The 13,455-nt window shown below is 36.7% G+C and overlaps 1 protein-coding gene across 19 annotated transcripts in view; it reads right to left on the minus strand.

Annotated features, from left to right (window-relative positions):
- The window catches only part of LOC148756635 (membrane cofactor protein-like), a 97,583-nt gene that overhangs the window by 21,754 nt on the left and 62,374 nt on the right, over nucleotides 1–13,455 (minus strand). For 10 of the 19 annotated variants that reach the window (XM_088801677.1, XM_088801669.1, XM_088801680.1 and 7 more), the window contains exons 6-10: nucleotides 3,950–4,132; nucleotides 3,548–3,592; nucleotides 3,398–3,442; nucleotides 3,246–3,290; nucleotides 3,093–3,137 (exon numbers count right to left, since the gene is read on the minus strand). In XM_088801677.1, coding sequence (XP_088657803.1) covers nucleotides 3,093–3,137; nucleotides 3,246–3,290; nucleotides 3,398–3,442; nucleotides 3,548–3,592; nucleotides 3,950–4,132 — 363 coding nt within the window. The remainder of the gene's footprint in view (nucleotides 1–3,092; nucleotides 3,138–3,245; nucleotides 3,291–3,397; nucleotides 3,443–3,547; nucleotides 3,593–3,949; nucleotides 4,133–13,455) is intronic. The other 9 variants (XM_088801686.1, XM_088801685.1, XM_088801682.1 and 6 more) reach the window with 6 other exon arrangements.

A 13,455-nucleotide genomic window follows, 5' to 3' on the forward strand; every position in this document is an offset into this window, starting at 1 on the left:
AAGAGGGAAAAGGGGGTCAAATATATGGTGAGTCTGGGTGGTGAACACACAATGCAATATGTAGATAATGTATTATAGAACTGTACACTTGAAACCTACATAATGTTACTAACCAATTGTCACCCCAATAAATTTGATAAAAATAAAAATATGTATCTTTAAAAAAATTACCATCCAAATAGTATCATACTACATAATTCTTATCTTTTTGTTTTCACTTAGTATTTCACAAACATTTTTTCATATTAGCACAATTATATCTACCTTATCACCATTATATGTTGCTACTGATCATTTTTGTAGTCATTCTCTGATGACAAAAAATGATTGAGAGTCCCATGGGGAATTTTGATTTTTGATATTTAAGATCCCCGTAGTTTATCTTCTTTATAAACTTTTCCTCACAATCAATTCTCTCATCTTTGAAATACTAAACTGCATCAGTGTTTTATAAATCCATTATGAATTCGTACGGTCAACTCTTTCAAAAGAGCATATCAACAAACACAGTATCCCACAGTGCACAAACCCACTAGGACCATGTAAGTAAACATGGATGTGTTGATGAGCATAAAGTTCACCTGTAATCGTAACATAGCAGTCCACCAAAAAACCATCTCTTTCCCCCCAAGCCTCACAGCACTCAGCTGAGGTACTCAAGGTGTTTACAAGGTATCAGGTATACACGAATTGTAAAAATGTGTTCTATTACCACATTTACATGCATAATTCCCCTCAATCCTTTAAAATATTGGGACAACCAGAAATATACCAACAAATTAGAAGCCAGGAATTGAGATTTACTTGAGTGCAACACTCTCAGATGTAACAGGAAACTAAGCCCACAGAGAGGATGTTACTGGAGCAAGCAGAGCCTAACCAGGACCCTGAGTGAGGTCGGCCCAGGCTAATGCTCTTCCCACGTTGCCTGTCTCTGGTTTCTGCTTAAACCAAAGAGAAGCCAGGGATCGCAGCACTGAAATCAGGAAGACACTCCTCCCACCGTATCTAACAGTCTCTCAAGTCTTAACAGAGCAGTTGATCAGTTGTCCATGCAACACGTCCTCCATTTCATTTTAATAAATGAGGACTTTCCCTGCCTTTCAGCTGCTATGAAATAAATAAGGACTTTCCCTGCCTTTCAGCTGCTATGAAATAAATAAGGACTTTCCCTGCCTTTCTGTTGCCAAATAGAAATTCCCAGTAAAGAGAAAAAGAAAAATTGTATGAGGTGGGGAGAGGTGAGGTTGGCAGAAACACTGGTCTTGTTCTGGAAAATAGCGGTAATTTCCCAGTTCAGATTGGACTATATAAAAAGAACTAAACTTGTTGCAGTCTGGGAAATGAAACACAGTCCTGGACCGGGAAGATATGTATCAACAGATCACTTTTAAAATGAATTAAAATACCAAAATTGAATATATTCTTGTATATGGCATAAGGAGGTCCAGCTTAATTGTTTTGCATGTGTCTGTCCAGATGTCCCAGCACCATTTATTGAATAGACTGTTGTTACCCCATGTAAATTCTTGCTTCCATTGTCATAATTTAATGACCACATAGGTATGGATTTATTTCTGGGCTCTCTCTTCTGTTCCATTGATCTATGTGTCTGTTTTTATGCCAGTACCATGCTGTTTTGATTACTGTAGCCTTGTAGTATAATTTGATGTCAGGTATCATGATACCTCCTACTTTATTCTTATTTCTCAAGATTGCCCTGCTATTCAGGGTCTTTTACGGTTCCATATACATATTCGGATTATATGTTCTATTTTTGTGAAAAATGTCCTTGGTAGTTTGATAGGAATTATGTTGAATCTATACATTGCCTTAGGCATTATGGACATTTTAACTATATTAATTATTCCTATCCATGAGTATAGTATGTGTTTCCATTTATTTGTATCTTCTTTAGTTTCTCTATTCAGTGTCTTATAATTTTCTGAGTACAGGTTTTTGACTTCTTTGGTTAAATTTATTCCTAACTATTTTATAGTTTTTGAAGCAATTTTAAATGGGGCTGTTTTCTTAATTTCTCCTTCTGATAGTTTATTATTAGTTTATACAAATGCAACTGATTTCTGAATATTAATTTTGTATCCTGCTACTTTACTAAATTAATTTATCAGTTCTAATAGCTTTTTGGTGGTGTCTTTGGGGTTCTTTCTATATAGTAGTACCATGTCATCTGCATATAATGACAATTTTACTTCTTCCTTACCAATTTGGATGCCTTTTATATCTTTTTCTTGTCTGATTGCTGTGGCTAGAACTTCCAGAACTATGTTGAAGAAATGTAAAGAAAGGGGCAACCTTGCCTTGTTCCAGATTGTAAGGGAAATGGTTTTAGCTTTTCCCCATTGAGTATGCAGATGCCTGACCACTGCAGTGTACACCTGAAGCTGAAGCTGAATAATAATGAATGTCAACTATAATTTAGTATATAAAGTCACAGGGTGTGGAGTACAGCATAGGGAATAGAGTCAATGGAATTGTATAACAGCTACATACGATGTCAGAGGGGTAGCAGATTGGGGAGGGGATATCACTTTGTGAGGGTTATAAATATCTAGCTATTACATTGTTTTGTACACCTGAAACTAATAAAAATAGGAAAATTGGTGACACAAAAAACATATATATTAGAAAACAAATGCCACAGACCTACCTTCCTCTTTAATATTAATTGACCTGATGCTGTAAGTCATATGAGCTTCCTTTAAGAGCCTCCTATATGCCAGGCACTGTGCTAAGTACTTTAAGTGCAACCAGTTTAAGCTTTAATATCATCCATTGAGGAAGGCATTAAATCATTGTACATATAAATACATTTACAGTTATTATATAACTTAAGTTAACATAGCTGTTTATATCTGAGGACGATGGCAAATGATTTTAGAATCACTAAGTATAACAACTAAAATGGCTGCAAATATGTTCTTCCTCCTTCCATTACTAAAAGTGATGAATCAGTATAAGTCACCAGACATTTAAAGGATTTTGAAAAATATCCAAGGATTTGAAGGATTTCAAAATAATCACCAGGAGTTTAAAGAAGTTTGAAAAATATAAACAGAAAGTTACTAAACCTGAGACACTGGAGGTTGGAGGTTTTGTACTGGGAGGAGTCGACACTGGAAAACAAAATGATGTAGACTGGATCAAATACTTGGGAGTTATCACGGGCATTTTCATCAAGAATTTAAAAGAATTTTGAAAAATGTAAGCAAATGTTATTAAACCTGAATGACTCGGAGTCGGAGGTTTAGTATTGGGAGGAGTCGACACTGGAAAACAAAATAACAGATTGGATCAAATACTTGGGAGTTGTCACGGGCATTTTCACTAAGGATTTAAAACAATTTTGAAAAATATAAACAAAGTGTTATTAAACCTGAATGACTCGGAGTCGGAGGTTTAGTACTGGGAGGAGTCGACACTGGAAAACAAAGTAACAGATTGGATCAAATACTTGGGAGTTATCACTGGCATTTTCACCAAGAATTTAAGAATTTTGAAAAATATAAGCAAAGTGTTATTAAACCTGAATGACTCGGAGTCGGAGGTTTAGTACTGGGAGTAGTCGACACTGGAAAACAAAAATAACTTAGACTGGTTCAACCACTTAGGATTATCACTTTCTTTTTATTTATATGAATTACGCCTTTCATGCTTGACTTATTTAGATGAAAATACCCATTCATCAGTTTTCTGAAAAATGTTTGCTACCTAAACATAAAAGATCCAAACGAGAAAAATTTATATACCTGTGTGATGTACATAATGTACTAACTAATTCTTTGTGAATTTTACATCAGTCATGAAAAAGAATACAAGACATACTAAAACTGCTTCATTCCAGTTACTCTGTATCATTTCTATTTAAATCAAAGAAATAATGTAAAATTAAAAAAAAAAACCCTGAGGAAAAAGACACCCTTTGTACCTTTAATGCATTCTGGCATCTTAGGCTCCCACATATTGTCAGCTCCACAGACGATTGTGTCGTTGCCTTTAAGGTAATAACCCGGGTTGCATTCAAGTACAACCTTCGCTCTGTAGTAAAATTTTTTCCCAAATCCTGATACCAATTTTCCATTTCGGAGTGCTGGATATGGACATCTGACCACTGAAAAGTGGAGAAATTGTACAATTAATAGAAAGCTGTTTTAACATACGACAGAAAAACTAGTGCAAAGTAGTAATTTCCAGTGGAAACAAAGAGACAAGGAATGGAAGGCAGGATGTTAATTTTTTAAAGACTTTATTTTGCATTTTAATTCCAGGTGGACAGATCTAACAATCTTTTTCTACCTAGAACAGACTGTCATTACAGTGTATTGGTATCACTGCCCGATATAAATTCTGGGAAAGTTCAAAAGCAACTTTCGATATTCTTTTTAGCTCTACAGATTTCTTTTTCCCTTTCATGCTAATGCTGATTACAGTGCCCTGCTTTGTGAGAAAGGCAGGAAACACTCCTGTTAGAAGGTAATACTTGAGCTCAAATTTAAAAGTTGGAAAGAAGCTAGCCATGCAAAGACAGGCAAAACAAAGGCCTCAGGGAGCAACAACATCCAAGAACTGGGATGTTCAAGAAATAGAAAGGCCAGTGGAGGTAAGACAGGGTTTTCCAAACACTTTGGACTGCAACCCAGACATCAAACAGCACATCTTACATGGTATATAATCCCACAGGCCCGAGATAAAGTTAATACTTAGGCTTCACACCAGTGTACTCTGGTATTTCCCATTCTACTCTACTTCTTAGGAAAAGGCTGGTCAAGACCCTCTAGATTGACTTCAAGATCCACTAACGACTTTGGCAAAATTTTGGGGGGGAAAAAAAACACTGCGCTGGGCAGTGAGTGCAAGAGAACATCTTATGAGGTTAAATCTCAGCAACATATAAGGGCCCATAATGTAAAGCCTTTTAAACCAGAAGCCTGCTCTCCTCCTTGCCTGTGGAGGTGAATTTGAACTCCCATCAGGTATGTTTTTCCATCAGCCTGAATAACTTCTTTACCAATTCTTCTAGGGCAAGCCGAGTAGTGACAATTGTCTCAGCTTTTATATCAAAATGTTTTTATTTCACCTTCAGTTTTAAAAGATTTCTCCTTAAAAGGTGAAAGGATTCAGTGCAATCTGGCAGTTACAAAACAGTCATGGGGATAAATACAGCATAGAGAATATAGTCAATAATATTGTTAATAACTATGGATGGTGTCAGGTGGGCACTAGACTTACGGGGTAATCACTTCACAAGTTACATAAATGTCTAACCAATATGTGGTACACCTACAAGTAATACAATATTCAACGTCAATGTAATTGAAAAGCAAAAAATACAAGATTTCTCCTTGACAGAGATTTCTAGGTTATGTGTTTTATTTTTGTCTCAGTACTTTAGTAGATATTACTGTCTTCTAGTCTCCACAGTTCCTTAAGAGAAGTCGTTTGTCATTCTTAGAGGAAAGGGGTAATGCGATCTTTGCCCCTTCTCACTGGCTGCTTTTCCTTTCACCCTTTGTTTTCAGAAGTTATACCACGATATGTTTAGTGTAGTGGAGATTTCTTGGTATTTTTAAAAAATTTACTTATCTTGCTAATGTCACTGAATTTCTTGGACTTGTGGGTTGTTGTTTTGGATCAAATGTGGATAATTTTGGGCAAATATTTATTCAAATAATTGTCTATACTGTTATTTTTCCTATCTTTCTGAAACTCCATTAACATGTATGTTTCACTGCTGGCTACTCTTCCCCAGGTCTGTAAGTCTCTCTCAGTCTCTCTTTTTTAAAAGATTTCTTTCAAATCATGTTGGATACTATTGTCCTCACTTTAGGTTCACTGATCTATTCTCTGTTGTGCTAAACTGCTGTAAATCACACTAATGATTAAGTTAGATTTGCTGGACATAATTTACATATGAGCTCTGACAATTAAGTTCAGAAATTCATCTTAGAAAAAATGTTACATACCTCATTGCTGAATATCACTACAGTCACCTTCGAAGTACTCCCCATTGGGAAGCTATGCACCAATGCCAGTGCCTAGTCCACCCTTCAAAGGAATTTTGGAACTCTCTGGAATGGCCATCATTGCTTTCATAATATTACCCTTGATGTGTTGAGTGTCATCAAAATGTCTTCGTTTCAATATATTCTTTATCTTCAGGTAAAGAAAGAAGTCTTTGGGGCCAGATCAGGTGAGTAGGAGGGTGTTCCAATGCAGTTACTTTTTTACTGGCTAAAAACTCCCTCACAGACAATGCCACATGAGCTGGTGCATTGTCGTGATGCAAGAGCTCCTTTGGGACCATTTTTGCACACACTTTTCTCTTGCCAAGATTTTCAGTTAAGATTTTCCTGTTTCTCTATAGATATTTACTTGGTCTGCTATATTTCTCACAGTCAGCGAACCATTTTGACTCACAATTTGACAAATTTTTCCAATGTTTTCGTCAGTTCTGCTCGTTACTGGCCGCCCTGACTTCTCTTCATCAGTATCGCATTCTCTCCCCTCAGAAAAATGTTTCATCGATTTGTACACTGCCGTTTCTTCATGGCACTGTCCACATAAACTTGGACTAACATGTCCCTGATTTCACTTTCACTCTTGCCAAGTTTAACAAGAAATGTAATGTTTGTTCGTTGCTCTTATTCAAGGTCAGACATTCTGGAGACGACAGCACACAAAAACACGCAACAACAATAATGAACGCCACTCAGCAAGACACTGCCACATGTCGACATGAACACAGCTGTGAGACACTGATACACCAAGGTTATGAAACCTTACCAAGCTGTTCGGACAGTGCTGCCCAGGTAAGCGCACGGTGGCAAGTTTGTGAACTGAGTTATCAGACCTCTTTGGTTTATTGAGTCACTTTTCATAAAACTTTTTTTGCTCATTTTTTAAAAACGGGATGTTTTCTTATTATTTGTTTTGACAGTTCTTTAAATATCTTTACATATCATAGATATGTGCTTTGCAAATGTTTTCTCCCAGTTTATGACTCATTTTTCATTCTTATAACTGTTTCACGAGAACTCACCCTTTTAAGAGTACAGCTTTATGAGTTTTGATAAATGCAAATATTAATCATGTAATTACCACCACAATAAAGACATAGAAAAGTTCCATTACCAGTAACATTTCCTCCTTCCACTTTGTAATCAACCTTCCCCACCACCCCCAACCACCCAATCATTTGATCTGTTTTCATCTCTATAATGTAGTTTTTCCAGAATGTCATAATGGGATCACGGCCTCTGCATACAGCTTATTTCACTTAGCATAATGCATTTGAGATTCATTCCTATCGTTGCATGGATTAGAAGCTCACTTCTTTTTACTGTAGAGTATTATTCTATTGTATGGATGTACCATGGTTGGGCACCCATTCACCACTAAAGGACATGTGGATGTTTCCAATGTGGGGTGATTATGAATAAGTCTGCTATGAATATTCTCATACATGGTTCTATGTGAACACGGTTTCATTTTACTTGGGTTGCAGTTCTATTGTATGTTTAATTTTTTAAGAAATCACTAAACTGTGTTCTTAAATGGATATACCACTTTGCATTCTTAACAGTAATTTATGAGAGTTCCCATTGCTCCATATCTCTGACAGTAATGGTATTAAGGGTTTCATTTTTAGTTTTAGCCATTCTAACATGTGTTGAATTGTATAATTATATTGTATGATTTAACAATTGTGGTTTTAAATTACATTTTTGTGACTATTAGTGCTATTGAGTAACTTTTCATGTACTTTTTGACAACCATATAACATCTTTGGGTTATTGAGTAACTTTTTATACAATTTTTTGCTCATTTTTTAAAAATGGGATGTTTTCTTATTATTTGTTTTGAGGGTTCTTTATATATCTTTACATATCATAGATATGTGTTTTGCAAATATTTTCTCCCAGTCTGAGTCATTTTTTTCCTTCTTATAACTGTTTCTTGAGAGAATTTTTGAGTTTCTAAGAATTCCCAGTTATTCGTTTTTTTTTGTTTCTTTAAATGAGCATTCTTTTAGGGTTGTATTTAAGAAAACTTGGTCTAGGTCATAAATATCTTCTATATTTTCTTTTTTCTTTTTAAATTAAAGTTTATTGGGGTGACAATTTCTTAGTAAAGTTACATAGATTTCAGGTGTACAATTCTGTAATATTTTATCTATATATCACATTGTGTGTTCACCCCCCAGAGTCAGTTCTTCCATCACCATATATTTGATCCCCTTTACCCTCATCTACCACCCCTCTCCCCTCTTACCCTCTGATAACCACTAACGTACTGTCTGTGTCTGAGTTTTTGTTTCTTCATTTGTTTGACTTGTTCCTTTCTTGTTTTCAGTTTTATATACCACATATCAGTGATAGCATATGGTTCTCTACTTATTTCTACTTATAGTCCGACTTATATCGCTTAGCATTATAATCTCAAAATTCACCCATGTTGTCGCAAGTGGTACTATTTCATCTTATGGTAGAATAGTATTCCATTGTGTATATATACCACAACTTCTCTATCCAATCATCTATCAAAGGACACTTTGGTTGTTTCCATGTCTTGGCCACTGTAAATAAAGCTGCAATGAACATTGGAGCACATATGTCCTTATGGATAAATGTTTTCAGATTTTTTGGGTAGACACCCAGGAGAGGAAAATGTTGTTCCCTGACCGGGTGGCGAACCCGTATATTTTCTAATAGAAGTTTTATATTGTTAGGTTTTATCTTTAAGTATATAATGCTTTGAGTAAATGTACATAGTGTTAACATGGATTGAGGTCTTTTTCTTTTTTCTTTTTGAATACAGATACCAAATAGTGCCTGTTCTTTACCAATTTTCCACTGAATTGTTTGTACATCTGCAATGAAATCAACTGGAAACATTTGAAAGGGTCTGTTCTGGACTCTATTCTGTTCTATTGTTCTCTCAGGCCATCCTTTCACCAATACCATGCTGTCTGGAGCACATGCTTATAATAAATCTTGACACCATGTAGAATGAGTCCTCTAATTTTTTCAAAATTTTTACTGTTATACTTCTTTTGTCTTTTCATATATATTTTAGAATCAGTTCATGAATTTATACAAAAATTTCTACTGGGATTTTATTGGGATTGTGCTGAAATTATAGATCAATTATGAAAAATGTACATTTTTATTATAATTGTCTTGCAATCCATGACCACTGAATATCTCTCTATTAAGGTTTTCTTTAATTTCTTTTATAAGTGTTTAGTTGTTTTTACCACTCAAAAAGTACATGTCATGAAATTTATTTTCAAATATTATATGTAGTTGGGAGCTTTTGTGAATATTACTTAAAAGTTTTAATTATTAATAGTTTACTACTAATAGTATATAGACATGCAATTGATTGCTGTACATTGATGCTGTGTTTGCAACCTGGCTAAAACTTCAGTCTTTCAATTTTTCTATTGAGGCAATCATGTCATAGTGCCTATAGCGTACTTAATTTCTTTCTCTCCAATACATATGCCTATTTCTATTTCTTGCCTTATCGTGCTAGGGCAGTGAGAGTAGACATTCTTGTCTTGTTCCTACATTAGGGGGAAATGAAGCAGTCATCTACCAATAAGTGAAATGTTAGCTGTGGGATTTTTGTAGGAGTAATTTGTCAGGACAGACAGTTCCCTTCTATTCTTAGTCTCTGAGAAGTTTTATAATGAAACGATGAAGAATTCTGTCGAATGCTTTTCCCCCCTCACATCTATTAAGATGATCATGCGTTTTTTTCTTTATAGTCTCTTCCTGTTAATTACACTAATTAATTTTAAAATTTGAATCTACCTTGCATTCAAGGAATAAATTCTACTTGATTATGATGTATTCTTATTTTTACACACTATAGGGATTTGATTTGTTAATGTTTTGTCAAGAAGTTTTGGTTCTATGTTCATTATGGATATTGTTTGTAATTTTCCTGAAATGTTGCTGTCTGGTTTTGATATCAGGGCAATGTTGTCTTCATGAGATGAGGTGAAAAGTATCCTTCGCTTTCGTATTTTCCTGGAGAGTTTGTGTAGAGCTGCTACTATTTACTCCTGAAATAGTTGGTAATTACCCCAGGAAGAACAGTTCTTTTTGTGAGAAGGTTTAAGTTGTCAAATTTATTGGCATAAAGTTGTTCCTGTTATTCTCTTATTAGCCTTTAAATGTCTGCAGGACATTTAGTGATGTCCTCTTTTTCAATCTTGATATTGGTAATTAAAAAAATTTTTTTCTTGTCAGACTGTTCATATGTTAAAACATTTTATTGATGTTGTCCAAGAACTACAGGTTGGATTCATTAATTCTCTCTAGTTTTTCCTCTTTTCAATTTCATTGATTTCTATCTTTATCATTTCCGTCTGTTTCTTGTTTGGGGTACAATTTGCTCTTATTAGTTTCATGAAGTAAAAGCTTAAATTATTTACTTGAGACACTTCTTGTTTTCTAATATAAGGATTTCATGCTATTAATATCCTACTAAACAATGGTTTTCTTCTACCCCACAAATTTTGATATGTTGTATTTTCAGTTTTATTCAATTCAAAACACTGTCTAATTTTGCTTGTGACTTTTTTGATTCATGTGTTAGTTAGAAGTATCTTGCATAATCTTCATATATCTGGTGATTTTATAGATAACTTTATTTTGATTTCTACATTCATTCCACTGTGATCAGATAATGTATGATGAATGATTTCAATTTTTTGAAATTTGTTAAAAATTATCTTGTTGCCTAATTATAGAGAATGTTCCATTTGCAGTTGACAAGAGTAATTGTTTTGCTATTATTCATTGGTTTCTTTTTTTATTAGTTTCAGTTGTACAAAGCAATGTAATAGTTAGACATTTAAACCCCTCATAAAGTGATAACCCACCCCCCAAGCTACTACCCCTCTGACATCTTATAAGATGTTACAATACCATCTGCTGTCTTCTCTATGTTGTGCTCCACATCCCGTGACTATATATACGTATATATTTAGTTATAGTTGACATTCAATATTATTCTACTTCAGCTTCAGGTGTATAGCGCATTGGTCAGGCATCTACACAGTCTATGACGTGATCCCCTTGATAAGTCGAGTGCCCATCTGGTACCACCTTACATGATCTTTACAACAGTGTTGATAATATTCCCCATATACTGTATTAACTACCAATTTGTATTCGTAATGACGTCACCTTTTCACCCTGCCCCTAACCCCATTCTATCTATCATCACCCTGATAGATCTAGTGCCTATCTGGCACCAACCTAGTTATTACAATATTATTGAGTATATTCCTTATGCTATACCCTACTTCCCCATGACTACTGTATAACAACCAATTTGTACTTCTTAATCCCTTCCCCTTTCACTCATCCTTAACCCCCGTCTCATCTTAAAGAAGTCCCTCTAAGATTCCCTGTAATACTGGTTTGGTGGTGATGAACTCCTTCAGCTTTTTCTTGTTTGGGAAGCTCATCTGTCCTTTAATTCTAAATGACAGCCTTTCTGGGTAGAGCATCTTGGTTGTATGCTTTTCATCATTTGGAACATTTCCTGCCACTCCTTTCTTGTCTGCAAAGTTTCTGTTGAGAAATCAGCTGACAGTCTTATGGGGGCTCCCTTATAGGTAACTAACTGCTTTTCTCTTGCTGCTCTTAAGATTCTCTCTTTGTATTTAACCTTTGGCATTTTAATTATGATGTGTCTTGGTGTTGGCCTCTTTGGGTTTATCTTGTTTGGGACTCTCTGTGCTTCCTGGGCTTGTATGTCCATTTCCTTCACCAGGTTAGGGAAGTTTTCTGTCATTATTTCTTCAAATAGGTTTTCAATTCCTTGCCCTCTCTCTTCTCCTTCTGGTATCCCTATAATGCAAATATTGGTAAGCTTGATATTGTCCCAGAGGCCCCTTAAACTCTCCTCAATTTTTTGAATTCTTTTTTTCTTTTTGCTGTTCTTGTTAGGTGTTTTCTGCTACCTTATCTTCTGCTTCGCTAGTTGGATCTTCTGCTTCATCTAAGCTACTGTTGATTCCCTGTAATATAGTCTTCGTTTCCATTATTGTATCCTTTATTTCAGACTGGTTCTTTTTTATGGTTTCCATCTCCATTTTTATGCTTCCTATCTCTCTGTTGAAATTCTCCCTGAGATCATTGAACATTCTTATAACCAGTGTTTGGAACTTTGCATCTGATAAATTACTTATTTCCGTTTCACTTGGTTCTTTTTCCAGAGTTTTGTTCTGTTCTTTTATTTGGGATATGTTTGTCTCCCCATTTTGGCTGCTTCCATGTGTTTGTTTCTGTATCTTAGATAGGGCTGCTGTGTCTTCCAATCTTAGTAGAGTGGCCTTATGTTGTAGGTGTGCTGTAGGGTTCAGTGGCACAGTTTTTCTGTTCATCTGAGTCACGTGCTCCAGTTGTGTCCCTTTTGTGGGTTGTATGTGCCCTCCTCTTGTAGTTGAGCCTTGGTTGATAATTGTACATCAATGGGAGGTAGTGAGGACTGGCCTTGACCACAGTGGGAGAGTTGTTGTGTAGTTGCTGATCCTATGGAGCAGGATCTGCCTCAGCAGCATTCTGGTGCCTTCCCAATCTGCCCCTTAGGTGTGTTGTACTTGGAGGTGGCTGGGTGATGCTCCAGTTCGTTTTGAAGCTGGCAACTGGGGGCGCCAGCCTCAGGCCCACCTTGGACGGGATCCACTTCAGTCACAGCCTGTACCCCACCTGGAGCCACCCAGCAGGAGCCAGAAAGAAATCCACAGATGTCTGCTGCCCATGCTGTGCTTGGAAGCACCTTGAGAAGCCAACCCACGAAGCAAGGCTGGCTGCCAGTAATGCTGGCTTAGGGATGCTCAGCCAGAGGTACAGGACACACTCAAGCCAGATGCTGCTTGTCTGGGTTCCGCAAATCTTTGAGAGACCCTAGGAAAGTCTGTAGCTTGAGCCAAGGCAGGTGGTCTGAACAAAAAAACCACTGAAAGCAACCTGGGTTTGCCCGAAAGTTAGGTGGGGCCAGGTCTCAAATCTCTAGGGCATGCTGAAGGAATGGCAGAGGCTCAGATATGGCGGCTGCCTGTGTTCACATGCTGGGAAGGGGGAGGGCTCAACAACAACAAAAATGGCCTCTACCAGCTCCCCCATCCAGGAGAAAGCCTCCTCTCCAGCCCCCTGTCTCAAGCCAGACAACTCATTTCCCCACCATATGTCCCTGCCACCTTTCCAGCTGCTGCCCCAGGGCTGGAGCTCAGAGCGAGTGATTCCATTGGTGGGTAAGTCCGCACGTGCAGTTCCTTTAAGAGGATCGCCTGTGAGTGCAGCCGCATTCAGTCTCACTCCATCACAATCTCTGATGGTTTTCACAACCAAAAATTATGGGGGCTTCTCTCCCCAGCACTGGATCCCTAAGCTGGGGTGGGGCTGGGATCTC

Source organism: Rhinolophus sinicus, chromosome 11, assembly GCF_057876585.1.
Source record: "Rhinolophus sinicus isolate RSI-liver-muscle chromosome 11, RSI-T2T, whole genome shotgun sequence".
Classification (NCBI taxonomy): Eukaryota; Metazoa; Chordata; class Mammalia; order Chiroptera; family Rhinolophidae; genus Rhinolophus; species Rhinolophus sinicus.